This window comes from Vidua chalybeata, chromosome 1, assembly GCF_026979565.1.
Source record: "Vidua chalybeata isolate OUT-0048 chromosome 1, bVidCha1 merged haplotype, whole genome shotgun sequence".
Classification (NCBI taxonomy): domain Eukaryota; kingdom Metazoa; phylum Chordata; class Aves; order Passeriformes; family Viduidae; genus Vidua; species Vidua chalybeata.
Genome location: NC_071530.1, coordinates 88,981,354 through 88,995,074, shown reverse-complemented (window position 1 = coordinate 88,995,074; position 13,721 = coordinate 88,981,354). Strand labels below are relative to the sequence as shown.

The 13,721-nt window shown below is 39.5% G+C and overlaps 2 protein-coding genes across 5 annotated transcripts in view; one reads left to right on the top strand and one right to left on the bottom strand.

Moving 5' to 3' along the window:
- The first annotated feature begins 228 nt into the window (after positions 1 to 228).
- On the top strand, positions 229 to 11,736 carry ZNF830 (zinc finger protein 830). 2 transcript variants are annotated; one of them, XM_053934819.1, is made up of 10 exons: positions 229 to 368; positions 475 to 574; positions 1,582 to 1,702; positions 2,247 to 2,280; positions 3,470 to 3,681; positions 4,047 to 4,137; positions 4,804 to 4,867; positions 7,854 to 7,934; positions 9,257 to 9,333; positions 11,097 to 11,736. In XM_053934819.1, exons 1-10 carry the CDS (start codon positions 247 to 249, stop codon positions 11,278 to 11,280), a joined length of 1,086 nt encoding a protein of 361 aa, XP_053790794.1. In that variant the 5' UTR covers positions 229 to 246; the 3' UTR covers positions 11,281 to 11,736. The 2 variants fall into 2 exon arrangements, with proteins under 2 accessions (XP_053790794.1, XP_053790802.1); XM_053934827.1 differs by lacking the exons at positions 7,854 to 7,934; positions 9,257 to 9,333; positions 11,097 to 11,736 and adding an exon at positions 5,550 to 5,805.
- The window catches only part of LOC128783698 (poly(rC)-binding protein 3-like), a 499,860-nt gene continuing 492,835 nt past the window's right edge, over positions 6,697 to 13,721 (bottom strand). For all 3 annotated transcript variants that reach the window (XM_053934802.1, XM_053934809.1, XM_053934771.1), the window contains one exon: positions 6,697 to 8,836. In XM_053934802.1, the coding sequence (XP_053790777.1) occupies positions 8,772 to 8,836 (65 nt within the window). In that variant the 3' untranslated portion in view covers positions 6,697 to 8,771. The remainder of the gene's footprint in view (positions 8,837 to 13,721) is intronic.

The following is a 13,721-nucleotide window of genomic DNA, read 5'->3' as shown; positions in this document are numbered from 1 at the left end:
ACGTTTCAGGCAGTTTATTCACAGCCGTGTCCCACAGCTGGACTGCTGTGTCTGTCGAGCTCTGTTGGTGCTCCAAAGGCTTAACTAAGGAACATCCCGAGGAAGACGACGAACAAGATGGGTCCATTATTCTTCTTCCTCCTCCTCCTCCTCCTCCTCCTCCTCCTCCTCCCGCCGCTCCCTTCCCGGCGCGCTCCCGGCAGCGTCACGGCGCGCGCCGTTGCCGCCCTTGCGCGCCGGGGGAAGATGGCGGCGGCCGGGGCGGGCGCGGGGCGGAAGCAGGTGCGGCAGGAGGAGCTGCGGCGCCTCATGAGGGAGAAGCAGCGCCAGAACGCCGGCAAGAAGCGCATCGAGTCGCCCTTCGCCAAATATCCTCAGCACCGGGCTCCCTAGAGCTCGGCAAGCAGGGTGGGAGGGATGGGTGGAGGGAGGGGGTCCGCGCCCGCACGGTGCTTCCCTTAACGCGGCCGACACGTACAACAGCCTGGGGCACCTGAGCTGCACCCTGTGCAACGCGCCCGTGAAGAGCGAGCTGCTGTGGCAGACCCACGTCCTGGGCAAGCAGCACCGGGAGGTGAGCGGCGGTGCGGAGGGTGCGGGTCTCGGCCGGGCTTTGTTGTTCGGGAGCACCGGGACAGCTCTTGGGAAGGGGAAGGGCTGGGGAGAGGCCGCACCGCCGGAACGGGGTCCTGGGGTTCGCTGCTCCTGGCTCTGTGCGGCAGTGGGAGCAGCGGAGCGCCCGCCGGGATGAGCGTGGGAACCAGCCTGGCTGTTCCGTCTGGCTTCCGTTCTCTTAAATCCCATGCGGGGATTGAAAAGCCAGCCCTTAAAAAAGGGGTCCCGTGTCTTTCAGGGGTCCGCTCCTCCGGTGAAGCGACAGTTTTTGGCTGTCACTTGTCTGCAGCTTGGACTTGGAACCTCCCCCACCTCCCCGCCTTCCCGGGCTTGCCTGGGGATCTGTGAGCTGTCAAGTGACAGCTTATGTGGGGTTACGAAAATACTTTTTTTTTTTTCCTTTGTAAATCAATAGTAAATACGAAGAATTTGTAACTTGGATGCGACCCAATTTTTTTTAAATCTTTTTAAGTTCTGCTGCTACTTCTTAGCAAAAACTGAAAGACTGTGTTTAATTTTACAAGTATTCAGGAACTGAGGGGTTCCAGTTCATTGCCTGCATTCAGACTAGATGACTGTGGCAAAGCAGGGTGATGTCTTTCATGCTGTTAAAATGCCATGTTTTAATTTTAAAACATTTAATATTCTAGGGCCTTAGAATAAATCCAACCTTCCTGTTATTTTCTGCAGTGCCTTACTGCTGTCAGTGTCACTGCTCTGTCTTTTCTTTCTTACTGCTACAGCCTCCCTTGTGTGAGTGTCAGTTCTTCTTCCTCCATGTCACATCATTCCAGAGGCTGACAGAAACACTGGTCTTTGTTTTGGTACCTGTGGTGTCTGTTTCAGTGATACTGTTCTAGAAATGTATTAGCTCACTTTGTTGAGCTGTTGTAAAAACTCTGTATTTTAAGCTGCAGTCCAGAAGTTACTGCTAGTAACGTGTCCCAAATTTTTATTTCTTTACAGAGAGTTGCAGAATTAAAAGGCACAAAGCAGACAGCCACTGGCTCAGCTGCTGGCACATCGTCTCATCCTATCAAGAGAAAAACAGTTGAGACAGAAAATACAGACCTAAAGAGAGTAAAAGGTAATGAGAGAGAAATGCTTGCCAGAATCCATCCATTTTACATCTTGGATGTTTCTGGTTTGTTTTGTTCCTGTGGAAGTGAGTATGAATACACCAGACTGTTCAGTTAATGTCAGCCCGTTGCTGCTGAAAAGGGAAAAAGTTTGACTGCCCTTTCTCATTGAGTTCTGTGTCAGGAGAGAACTGTGCTTTTGGAAGTTTACCTGGTTTTCTTCTGGGTTATTGGGTTAAATTAGGTCCTGGAACTGTGGGCTTGGCCCAAATAGATCGAGAAGCAGTGTAAATTAAGCAGTAGGAGCACTTGCCTAGAAGTGGTGTTATTCCTTTTCAGTGGAATCAAGTCACTGGTTTTCCTCAAACCATGCACCAAAGTTCTTGCCAAAGGAAAGACAGTTAATTTTTTCCCTTGGTGCTACCAGACATGTAAATCTATGAGACATGATAAATACATACGCATCTGGGGACTTGGTGCTGTCATAGAAGTCAGGGGAATGTTTCTTTTAAAAGCCTGGATTTTAAGAAGTGACTCTTGGCTGTTGTACAGGTACAGATGAAAAGCCACACACGTCTTCATCGGGGTAAGTAGATCTTGTTATGTGTGAATTTTTTCTACCTACCAGTGGCTGCATTCTTATCCAGCTCTTCCTTGTCTCTGCTTCCTGGACAGGGGCAAAGGTTCAGAGAGTCAGCAGATCCCTGCTTCTGCCTGTTCTCTAACAGAGTTGTATATTCCTGAACATGGCAGCATCTTCCTGGGTGAACATAATTGTATCAACTCTTAAGACTCTCTGAGAAAACAGGAATTCTTTCACTGTCACTGATAGACTTTAAAGGATTGACCTGTGGTGCTATTACACAGCTTGAACATAACCAGATTGTAGCATGTACTCTAATAATGCTGAGATCCTACAGAAGAGGTGGCAGTCTGAAATTAAGACAAATTTTGAATGTATAATTAAATGATATTTATTAACAAAAACTACTGACAAATGACAGGTCTTCATTAGGACGGTTTTTGTCACCTAAAATTCATGTAGGTGCATATGCTGCAGTTGAACTTGTACAAATACAGGAATGTATTTGCCTTCAAGGGGATCTTAACTGCCCCTAAAATTTCTGATGGTATTCTGACATCTTTGTAGGGTTGGCAGATGTCAGGTGACACTTGTGGGTCTCCTTTACACTTCACAGGATAAATTACTACCTTGCATAGGTACCACTTGCTGTTTCCTTGTAGGAGTTTGAATTTTTAGTGCAAAATTAACACTTGAGAGGTTTGTCCATTTTTGAACTTGTTGGTATAATCAGTTTAAAATATAATGTGGAAAAATGTTTGGCTTGCAGGCTGCAGCTATTCCAGCAAATCTATGTTTTCTCATTGCTGAGCCTGTGTGGCTGTTCTGAATTGCAGTCCTAGACAGCACTAGGTACCCAAAATAAATAGCAAATTACGTAGTAGGTGTAAAAATAATTACTTCAACCACCATTCCAATTTGTTACGGGTTATTTTTATTAATGTGAGTATGCAAATGGAAAAATGCATCTAAAATATTATTTAGAATTAACCTGGACATTTCTGGGGAACTTAAAATGAGAGCCCCGAGCGTGTGCTGCCTTCAGACAGTGGCTGTGTTGGCAGCTGTGCAGCTCAGGGCATTGCTCAGTGTCTCATGGCCTGCATTGCTCACAGAGGGACTGGGCTGCTGGTGCTGGACTGGAGTCATTGCTGTGAAGTTTCAAACAGTTGTGCTGTGGGCTCTTTACCAGGCTGCCAGCAGATTTTTTTGATGAAGCAGAGCAAGACAGTGCCAGTGTACAGCTTTCCAAGGGCCCGGGTCCCAGTTTATTGTCAGGGAATTACGATGACGACGATGATGATGAAGAGGAGGAACAAGAACAATCAAGCAAATCTTCAGTTGTGCATAAAACTGAAATTCCACCTCCAACTCAAGAAGTAATAGCTAATTCTCTGCCTGCAGGTAATGCTGACTGAAATAGTAATTAGTAACTCTTAGTAATTAATAGTGATTCTCTGTAAGGAGAAACTGTTACTTAACTGATGATGAAAGGTTTTTATTTTATTTTTTTAATTATTGCCATTAGGTGATGGTGAGGGTGTGTAATACTGGAAGTAGAGATAAACTAGCAAAGAATCTCCTTTTATTGTGTGGTGGTTGCTTATTGATTTTATGTTCTAGTTGTTTGAGGCTGCCAAGGGAAGTAACATCTGTCTGTTCTTCCCTTGATTCAGTAAGGTGCTAACTGAAATTCCTGTTCAGTAGGAATTTTAGAAAATGCCTGAACAGCTGTTCTTTTTGTCACAGACTTCTGTTCTTTCCTATAGACTTTTTTGACACCAGAACCCCAGCTGCTCCTATAGTTTCCCATTCAGGATCCATACAGAAAGCAGAGATACAAGAGAAGGTAGTTGAAAGGTAAGCAGTCAAATCAAATATTGATAGTCTTAGGAATTGTAAATAAACATTTATCTTCCAGGAAACAGAGACTGTGATCACTTAGAACTTATTGTTATGTTTCATTCAGAATAGTTTGTATATATGTGAGCCTCAGGCATTATTTCAGACAGGTATCTTGCACCCTAGGACAGAAGAAGAGATGGAGCAGTGCCATACAGAGTCTGTTTGACATCTCTTTGCAAATTTTAACACAGAGTACTGTGGGAGCTTCATGTCAACCTCGGCTTTCCACTGTTTAAAGGAAACTGCTTGTTCTATGGTAATGGTTCAGCTCACTTGAGCACTCCTTTAGACAGTGCTTTAGTCTTTCAGAAGTAGAAACTGTGTTGTTATAATGTTTGGGTGTTCAGCACGCTGGAAAGAACAGTTTAAGAAGCATAAGCTGCAGCTCTTGTTTTAACAGTGAGATTTAAACCTTTCTGTGCAGTTCCTTCAAAGCGAGGAAAGACCAAGCCGAAGGAGGAGGTTTTGATGGTTGTAGGTAAAATTAAAGGCTTAAAAATCTTGTTGTGTTTCTACATACTTACACAAAGGATCATGAATTTCGTCCTTGACTATTTTTAACTCTGCAGTAAAGCAGATTGTAAAGTGTTAACTTGGGCTAATAGTAATCAAATATTTCAGGAAAGAAAACACTGCTGAAGCTTTGCCAGAAGGTTTCTTTGATGATCCTGAAGTGGATGCAAAAGTAAGTGATCTACTTGTTTTATGCTACTGGATTTATTTCTGCCAGTTGTACTGATTTTCGAAGTAGTAAGGATGCTTTTCGAGGTAATCAGTCATACTGGAATATAGGAAAATGACTGAACTATTTCGACAAGAATAGACTATTTCAGTTGGAAGTGACCTGCAATAATAATCTAGTCCAACTGCCTGAAAACTTCAGGGCTGAACAGAAGCTAAAACTTATTATTAAGGACTCTGTCCAAATGCCTTTTAAGCACTGACAGGCTTGGGGCATTGGCCACCTCTCCAGGAAGGCTGTTCCAGTATTTGCCCATTCTCTTGGTAAAGAAATGCTTCCTACTGCTCAGTCTGAACCTCCCATGCTGCAGCTTTAAACATTCATTCTGTGTGAATTAGAAAACATGAAAAGGGATGGAGGTGGGCAGGAAGTGCTTGTTAAAGTCATCTCTTAGAAGGTATTTTTGATTATGGTTCCTCTGTGACTCTTAAAGAAATGTCATTTGTTGGCTGGAATACTGAACTGAGATTTGGACAATCTACCTTTATTTCTGTGAGTCATCCCAGGAAAAGCAGTTCACTTAATTTGTACGTTCAATTTTGCTTTGGAATTGGGAATATAACACTTCTATAATGTCCTTTGTGAGATCCTGCTGAAAAGTGTTGTGTTACTGTGTGACTGATAGGGTGCATCCTGTCGGAATGAAAACAGCTCCATTATGGCACACGCTGTCATCTGTAGTACTGGTTACACCACAGGAGTGAACTTGGTCTTCAGCCCTCTCGTCTTTTACCACTTTGGGGTTTTGTGATGCTCAGAAAAGAAAGGAAATGTGGGTATTCACCTTGTTTCTCAAAAAAAAAAAAAAAAAAAAAAGAACCCACAACTAAAAATCTTGGAATTCCAAAACATTCATACTTCAGCTTGCACGGTCCCAAATGATGACCAAAATAAACACTGGTATTTGAAATACAAACCTTTTTTTTGTTTTGTTTTGTAAAATTTGCCACAGATTTGATGGCTTTCTTGCTTGCTTTATTGAAATATAGTGCTGTAGGCCTAAGAATTTTTATTTTCTTTGAGTATATTTCCTTGTTCACACAGTGGAAGGCTGCTGGTGTATTTAAATGGCATTGTGAGGCCAAGCCATGACATCTAATTTGGAGACCTTCCAAATAATGCTTCTTCATGTTCAGTTAGTCCCACTGGCCCAGCTAACAGGCTTAGGTGTTTTATTTGCTCTGGCAAGATTCTTTTGGCACTACTCATGCACATGTGTTGCCATATGTGAATAGTTCTGAATAATGATATTCTGAATATTGAAATGTGTAGCTGAAAAAGCCATGCTTTGGCTGGTGGTTTTTTTTTTTTTTTCTTTTTTTTTTTTTTTTTTTTGTGTCTTAATTGAAGGAGTACAATTTTCAAATACTTAGTTTCATCATAAGTTGGGAATGCAGGAATGCCTAGCAGGAAAGGAGAATCTGCTTACATCTGTGAGGACACTGGTTAGTGACCTCTGTTCTGGTTATTGCCTGCACTGATAAATTTACAAATGGTTACTTGTTCCATTGAATTGCCTGCAGTGGCTCCTCCTTTTAATCAGCCCTTTCTGAGTGTAACTAATACTCAGAGGAAGGAAAATGTTTGTGACATCACTTGTATTGAGGTGGATGCAGTGGTTCTGTGTTGGAATCATACATGAAATAATTATTTGAAAAATTAACTGGGCATTTGAAAGGGAGATTGTAGGTGTGAAAAATGCTTGTTATTTTCATCAGATACTTGTAAAGCACATAAATTCTGGATTAGATAAATATTTCAAGAAAAAATAATAACTTTAGTGTTTAAATTTATTGTAAGAAATACAAATAATTATGAATTACAAAAGACAACCACAATGCATAATAACACAGTACATACACATATGATAGAAATAATAACAGAACAGAAAAATGAAATGATGACTATTACTTCCCAGTTTGAGTTTGCTTGGAAGCTTCTAATTTATTCTATAAACTTAATTCACACTACTTGATTTTGTATGGTCACTCAGGAACAAAACACACCAAACTGTTGTCTTTACTAAGGTGATGACTGACATGTCACCAAAAGAGCAGAATGAATAAAGGGAAAATAAAACTAATGCAAAAAAGATGGTGTCATGACTTACTATGTTCAAACTGCTTAGTTCTAGCTGTATAATTTCTAACCAGTCCTGAGTCAGGCATAATCTGTCCTCTAATTATATGCCACATCTTCCAGTCTTGAATTGTGGAAGTTTCAATTACACAGGTAGACTACCTTGTCTATTTATTTGCATTAAAAGCACAATCTGGCTTTGATTACCTTGGCTGTAGATCTTAAACACATTCTTACCACTACTACTTTTTCAGACTTCGTGTCTTAGTACTAAATGCCATCTACCACAGAATAAAAAGCTTTGCATGTCATTAAAATTGGTTTCTAGCTGTACAGTTTCTTCTGTTAGCCAACAAAATTAGACTAGATTTGAAATACAGTCAGGCTACCTAACACCAGCAGACTAGTGACTGAAAGGTTTGATACTTTACGTTATGCCAAAGGCAAACAATTCACTGCTTTTTGGCTTGTGGAATGGCTACTGTATGCAATTGTACAGGCAGTTTACAGAAGAATTTAATAGTTATCACCTGACACAGTGAAATGACAGACCATCAAACTCACTTTTGTTGCTGCAGACATTCCACACCGGCCACTTTTAGTCAATAATTATTCTTTAATGCTGCAATCACGGATGTTGTTTTAATCCAGAAGTAGAGTCAGATTTTAATTCCGAAACCATTGTGCAGCTGCACTCTCTCGCTCTTATCCATTACTTAAACTGAAATACATCAACCAGACTTTTCTGATAACACAGCATAATTTTTCATATTTCTCCTGGTTTTTTTTACAGTGCCCCAAAGAGTCATTAGACTTAAATTGTTAATTTATAAATTTCCATGTTCCTTAGGTGAGAAAAGTTGATGCTCCAAAGGATCAGATGGACAAAGAATGGGATGAATTTCAAAAGGCAATGCGACAGGTCAACACAGTAAGTAATGGAATCTATATTTATTGATTCTAAATACTATACACAATAAGGAAAACAACAGTTTCATGCAGCTCTGCAGAATGGCTGACATCTGCATTTGTCAGCTGTTTGTTTCAATGCAGTGTGTGGTTAAATGCACTTTATAAATGAGCAAAGGGTTCCTTGTATTTTCCACTTAAATGAAATTAAGTTGAAAACTATTAATCAAGATACAGTCATACGCATCTAGTTACATTTGTTACACTGTAGTTTATTTAAATACTATTTAGCTAGCATTTACCTCAGATCAGTGTCCTGTATCCAAACAGGACACAACTGTGGGCTCTTCTTTAGCTCTATATTCACATTTTAATTAAAAACACTACCCATTTTTCTATCTTTTTAAAAAAGTATCTATAAAGTGTAGGTAACCTGGATTTCATGTTTAATTTAAATGTACTGGAAATGAACTCCAAAATCTGGGAAGGTGACAAAAGAGTTTGAGACACGTAAATTGGCCAGTTTTTCTGTACTTCAATTTTTCACTGTTTACCATTGCATGGAAAGTCTTCCTGTAGCAGGTGTTTATCGGCCCTTGTGTAGAATTTAAAACTGTACTACAGATTACCTGGTCTTCTCAGTCTTGCCTTAGAGTATTTGCTATCCTTTTAATTATTTTAATTGTAAATAGTTACTCATATGTCAACTGCTAAGAAAAGTGGTGCAGAAAAATGTATCATTGCTCATTTTAAAGCAGTCAGCACTATAAACAGAGCGAATGTTCATACAAAAGCGGTGGTGGATACATTTTGCTAGCATAAGCCATTCAGATAATTCTTCAGCTTAGGAGGAATCTTCTCAGTTATGCGTGGACCATTGATTGCATAGCATCTCCCAGACATTCAGATTTGAGAAAGTATATGCTGAAAAAAATAACAGGTTAGAAACACTTCGGGATCTAGTGGGAATATTTAAACAGTATGTTCAATAAGTGGTGTGTATTTAAGTCCCAAGCACTGGGATAGAGCTCCCGTTTCAGCCTCAGACTGTGGGTGTGTGTTGTTTGTTTATGCTCAGTTTCAAATAGTAGTGTATTGAAAATTTCCAAAGATTAGCCCCAAAGCAGCCAAACTACTTTTGATTTTAAGAAAAAGCATTTCCATTTCAAACTAAAACAAGACAATTTTTTTTTCTGTATTTGCCCTTGTAAAGATGGGAATATACATAGAGGAGATTGACACTAACTTCAGGTAGAGGGGAACAGGGGAGGACACAGACATTGTAAAGGAGTGGAAGTGGAATTCAGGATGAAGGTGAATTTTCTCAGTGCTTTTCTGGTTTAGATTTCAGAAGCAATAGTGGCAGAAGATGATGAGGAGGGACGACTAGATCGCCAGATTGGAGAAATTGATGAGCAGATGTAAGTAGATCAATTTTTCCTCAAATTCTCTGTTCTCTAGCAGTAATGGATTGCTCTTTGTCTAGAGTGATAAAAACACTTTTAATCTGCAATACTACCTTTCATTAATCATTTGAAGGCCAGACTCCCTCAAATTGCAGAATGATACCAAATAAAGACATGAATTTTGGTACAAACTTTTGTAACTTTCTCCAAAGAGAGAATGCACTGAAATCACTGAAAGAACACAAGGCAAATTTTTGGAACAAACTGTCCCTCTTCCCCTGCCCAGTGGCTTAATGTCTTAATTTGTATTTCCCTGGGAAATCTGATGGATGTAGAATTTATGTGAACATTTTTAAGAAACATTTCCTGTACTGAAAATGTCCTGTCCTGTGGCAAACCCTCTTTAATTCTAGTAGAAGTTTACTTAAAGGTTTGTGGAGTGATGCACTTCATTACATGAAGCGGTTTGTTTGGTTTTGTTTTGCTGAAATGGTGGGTGTGGTGGTTGGATGGGCATTGGTTTAAACTCAAATAATCTGAAATACAGCTCCGTGGAGAAGTTGGTTACCATTTTCGTGTAGCTCGACACGTTGATATTAACAGTGATAATGGCAATGGTAGCGACTGAAAAGAAAGAGATGCAACAAAAAGAAGACACTGGAAATTAAAGCAACACTTAAACCATCTGGGCAGATTACATGCTGCACATAATCAGCAGTGTATGGTAACAAGAGCATTGGGTTCAAACTGAACTTTGCTGTTACAGGAATGTCTTTTAACAATGTTCATGTAATTCTGCAGAGGGCTTGAGCTAAACCTGCCTCTCTTTGAGGATTTATTTTTCTCACTAGCTAAGGCTGGTGTAAGTACATAGAACCAAATTCAGAAATTTGTAGAGTATTTCAAGTTTTAACTATAATTATTTTTCCCCAAAATAAAAGTTCCAAACATTTTTAAAGACTTTTTGTAACTTTGACTTCTGAGTGTATTCAAATGCAGGCTATTTCAAATTAAGTTGAAAATGAAATAAATGCCTTGGCTTTCAAATGTTCAGCTATGACTGCCTGTAAGAATCATAGTGGTAATATGCCAGGGGAAACAGAATCCAGATATTAACTCCTTCATGTTGACTCTTCTAAGCAAATAAGAATGAGAGAGTCAAAGGAGATTTTAAATCAGGCTGGTACTACTTGGCATTTTCAAAAAAATTTGCCATTTAAAGTGGCTAGAATGGTTATAAAACACAATTCAAGGACAGAACTTTTTGAGTGAATGGAAACCTGAAACTTTTGGATTGTGCTTACTTAAAATGTTCTGTTACAGCACAGAGGAAGCAGATAAAGAATCTGAACACTTTGTGCTGCTTTTTTTATTTTCAGAGATGCTACCACTAAGTTATCAAAATTGATAATTGATGTCACACCTTTCTCTCATGAGAACCATAAATGGGGGAAAGAATTGTGTTCCTTCTTATGTGGAAGTGGATATTGGTTCTGTGCTTTTTGAAAAATGGTTTGTGACTGTATTGCAGTTGTTAAGTATTTGGATTAGATCTCATTGCTAGAGAATTGACCAAACCTCTCCTCTCCTTGAGGAGAATTTTCACTTGCTGAACACTGAGAAGGTACACTACCATCTTGAAAGCTTATTTCTTTTTCACTGATGGGAAGCTGTAAAGCTTCTTCACCCAAAGTTGTAGAAGCAAAATCCAGCACTGGAGGTGATCAAATTAATGTGGAAAGGCCCCAAATGTTAACAGGTGTTTCACCTTCCAACAGCGAATGTTACCGCCGTGTCGAGCTTTTGCGGAACCGTCAGGACGAGATGAAGGAGAAGTTAAAGGAAGCCATGAGATTAAGAGCAGCACAAGAGAAAGAGGAGGAGGATGTTGGTAGTGAAGATGAAGAAGAACTGCAGGATTTGCTGTCTCAAGACTGGCGGGTGAAAGGGGCTTTGTTGTAGCATTTCTGCAACATAGTTGACACTCTTTTTATCTGTGGTCTTACTTCCATTGTAAGAAGGGAGATTCTTTTGTTAAATATTTATTTAAAGAGGATCGTGAGGTAAAGAGTCAAGCTTATTCAAAAATTTTTGTAGATCTACAGTGGTGTATTACTTGTTGTAAAAACTGTATATTGCAAATGTTTTACAATACTGAATGCACCTTTCCTATTAAAATGACTGGTTTCCTACCAGAAGTATTTTAGTAAATGTGTAAAGAATCTCTAGGCTTTTGGAAGCATTAGTTCAGTTTGCTAATTTTGAGAGTTGGCTTATTGTCTATAGAAGTGCATAGTCTACAGATTTTTCCCAGATTGGGGGTTTAGGGAAAATATTATGCATTTATGTTTTTTTAAAATTTATAGGTGCCCTTCTGTCCATTGCCCCAGCTCCCAATAAAATATGTACTTTTTTTTAGGGTCTGTTACAGTTTCTTTGTGTATATAAGGACTAAGCTCAGAAGTGCTGAGCCACAGCTTCTCCACAGTGCATAGCCTGTAATGTGCTATAGCACTGCTGAATATTTTTCTTTATAGTCTCCTGTTTTGCTTAGTGCAGCCATCATGTAGCATACCTCACACTTCTTGAACCAGAGGGGTGAGAACACAGTGGTTACATATCTGCATCACTTAATGAAAGGGTGACAAAATGCCTGAGAGGAAGGCACTGGAAATTGAGGAGGTAAAATAATAACTGCAGATACTGGAAATTTTCTTAAAATACTACTTAGGCACAGAAAGCATCTACAATTGATTCTGTTCTGATAAACACAGATTAGGTAAAACCAAGAACCAACAAACCTGACAAGACTGGGACATGGAAAGCAGAGCTACCTTTGGTAACTGTCTATTTTTATTTATTTATTTATTTTTTTACTCTGTAAATCTTCAAATATTCCAAATTTGCTGAGGACTTTTTAAAAATAAGAGGGATGTGTGGCTTGATTGATATCAAAAAGTAAAGTTGTTAAGAACAGGTTAACCATTTTTTTTAGTATTCTAGATTAAAAAGTGATATTTTAAAGGGAGAAAACTTCATAAAGCTTTGCTCTTATGAAGGCATTCCAGTTACTTGACTCAGAGATGGTTATCAACCAAGCAATTAAGATTAGAACTAAACTTAGGTGTTTGATTTGCCTGTTTTTGGGGAAATACTTGATATGGCAGAGGCCCTTTCCTTATAGTGAAATGCATTTTTATCACTACCAAATACCATGATCCTTGGGTTCAGCTCTTCCTATTTATAAAGCTTTCAAAATTCAGGCAATGGTCCCTAGTGGTTTATTGCTTCCACACTTTCCTGCTCACTTGTGCTGGCTTACAGCTGTTAGTAAGAGGAAGTGTAAGTAGCTGTTGCTGCTGAAATGTTTGCTGTGACACAAGAAGTCTTACATGAATTAGGACTGTCACTGAGATAGCAACATTCAAAGAGTATTGAAATACTGAATAAGTGTTCAGAGAATATTGAAATAAATAAAGAATGTTTGGACAAGTTGGAGAAAACTTAGCTGGACCAAAACTGAAATAAAATGTCTTTGTAAACCATGAAACATTCAAACATCAATATCTAAGGTGCCTGTCATGCTGCAGTGAAAGATCTCTGCATCCATTTATCCCTGTAAAGAGAACTTCCAGCTGAGAGGGTGGTGCCATATTAACAGGACAGTCTTTTTCAAAACAAACCAAAGCACAGTCCCCCAGTTCCCTCTGAGAAAAGCTAAGGTAAGTTTCTGATTGTTGTTTATCTTTGCTTTTCACTGACCCCACTCACCAAAGCATACAAGCTTGTTAACACTTAAACTTCAGAACCACTCTCTATTTGACTTAGAGAAACAGATGTAATGAATGTCAGGTTACACTGAGCATCATGGACATGTATGTTTTGGCAGTATAAAAATGCTAATCTCTGAGTCTATAAATTACACTACCTTTTTGTACATTTTTCTGTAATTTTACTTTCATCTTGCACATAAATCTGCAAATCATGGTTTCCGCTGTGGATGAGTAGGAAATTAACTGAGCATCAAAACCGTTCAGCTGTTTGAGTCCAGTTGCCTTCATCTTTAGAGGTGTCTTGTGGTAAGAAGCTAAAGGCAGTGAGTTTAGTTACAGTGCGGGGATCTTGAGCATTCAAATCCAAACCAGTGCACCCCATTGTTATTAGGAGAAGAAAGCAGGAATAAATGCCAGATCACTCATCATTCTGCTTGTTCTCCTTGCATAACTTGCTGAAAGGGTAAAGATGGACCAGCCAGGGGGTGTGTGCATTGCTGGGGAAGTGACAGCATCCATCCCTCTTGGTTGTGTCTTGTTCAGGAGTTGGTGCTCTGTTCCTTGGAGGAATCTCACAGATCTCCAAACATTGTTTTATCCAAGTGTTTTACAGCTTACTGCATACAACTG

What these genes read in the sequence shown, in the direction of transcription:
- ZNF830 (XM_053934819.1), top strand. Translation starts at nt 247, where the DNA reads ATGGCGGCGGCCGGGGCGGGCGCGGGGCGGAAGCAGGTGCGGCAGGAG. An exon ending in TGGGCAAGCAGCACCGGGAG is followed by an intron (nt 575 to 1,581) that starts GTGAGCGGCGGT and finishes ATTTCTTTACAG; the next exon opens with AGAGTTGCAGAATTAAAAGG. An exon ending in CCACACACGTCTTCATCGGG is followed by an intron (nt 2,281 to 3,469) that starts GTAAGTAGATCT and finishes GCTCTTTACCAG; the next exon opens with GCTGCCAGCAGATTTTTTTG.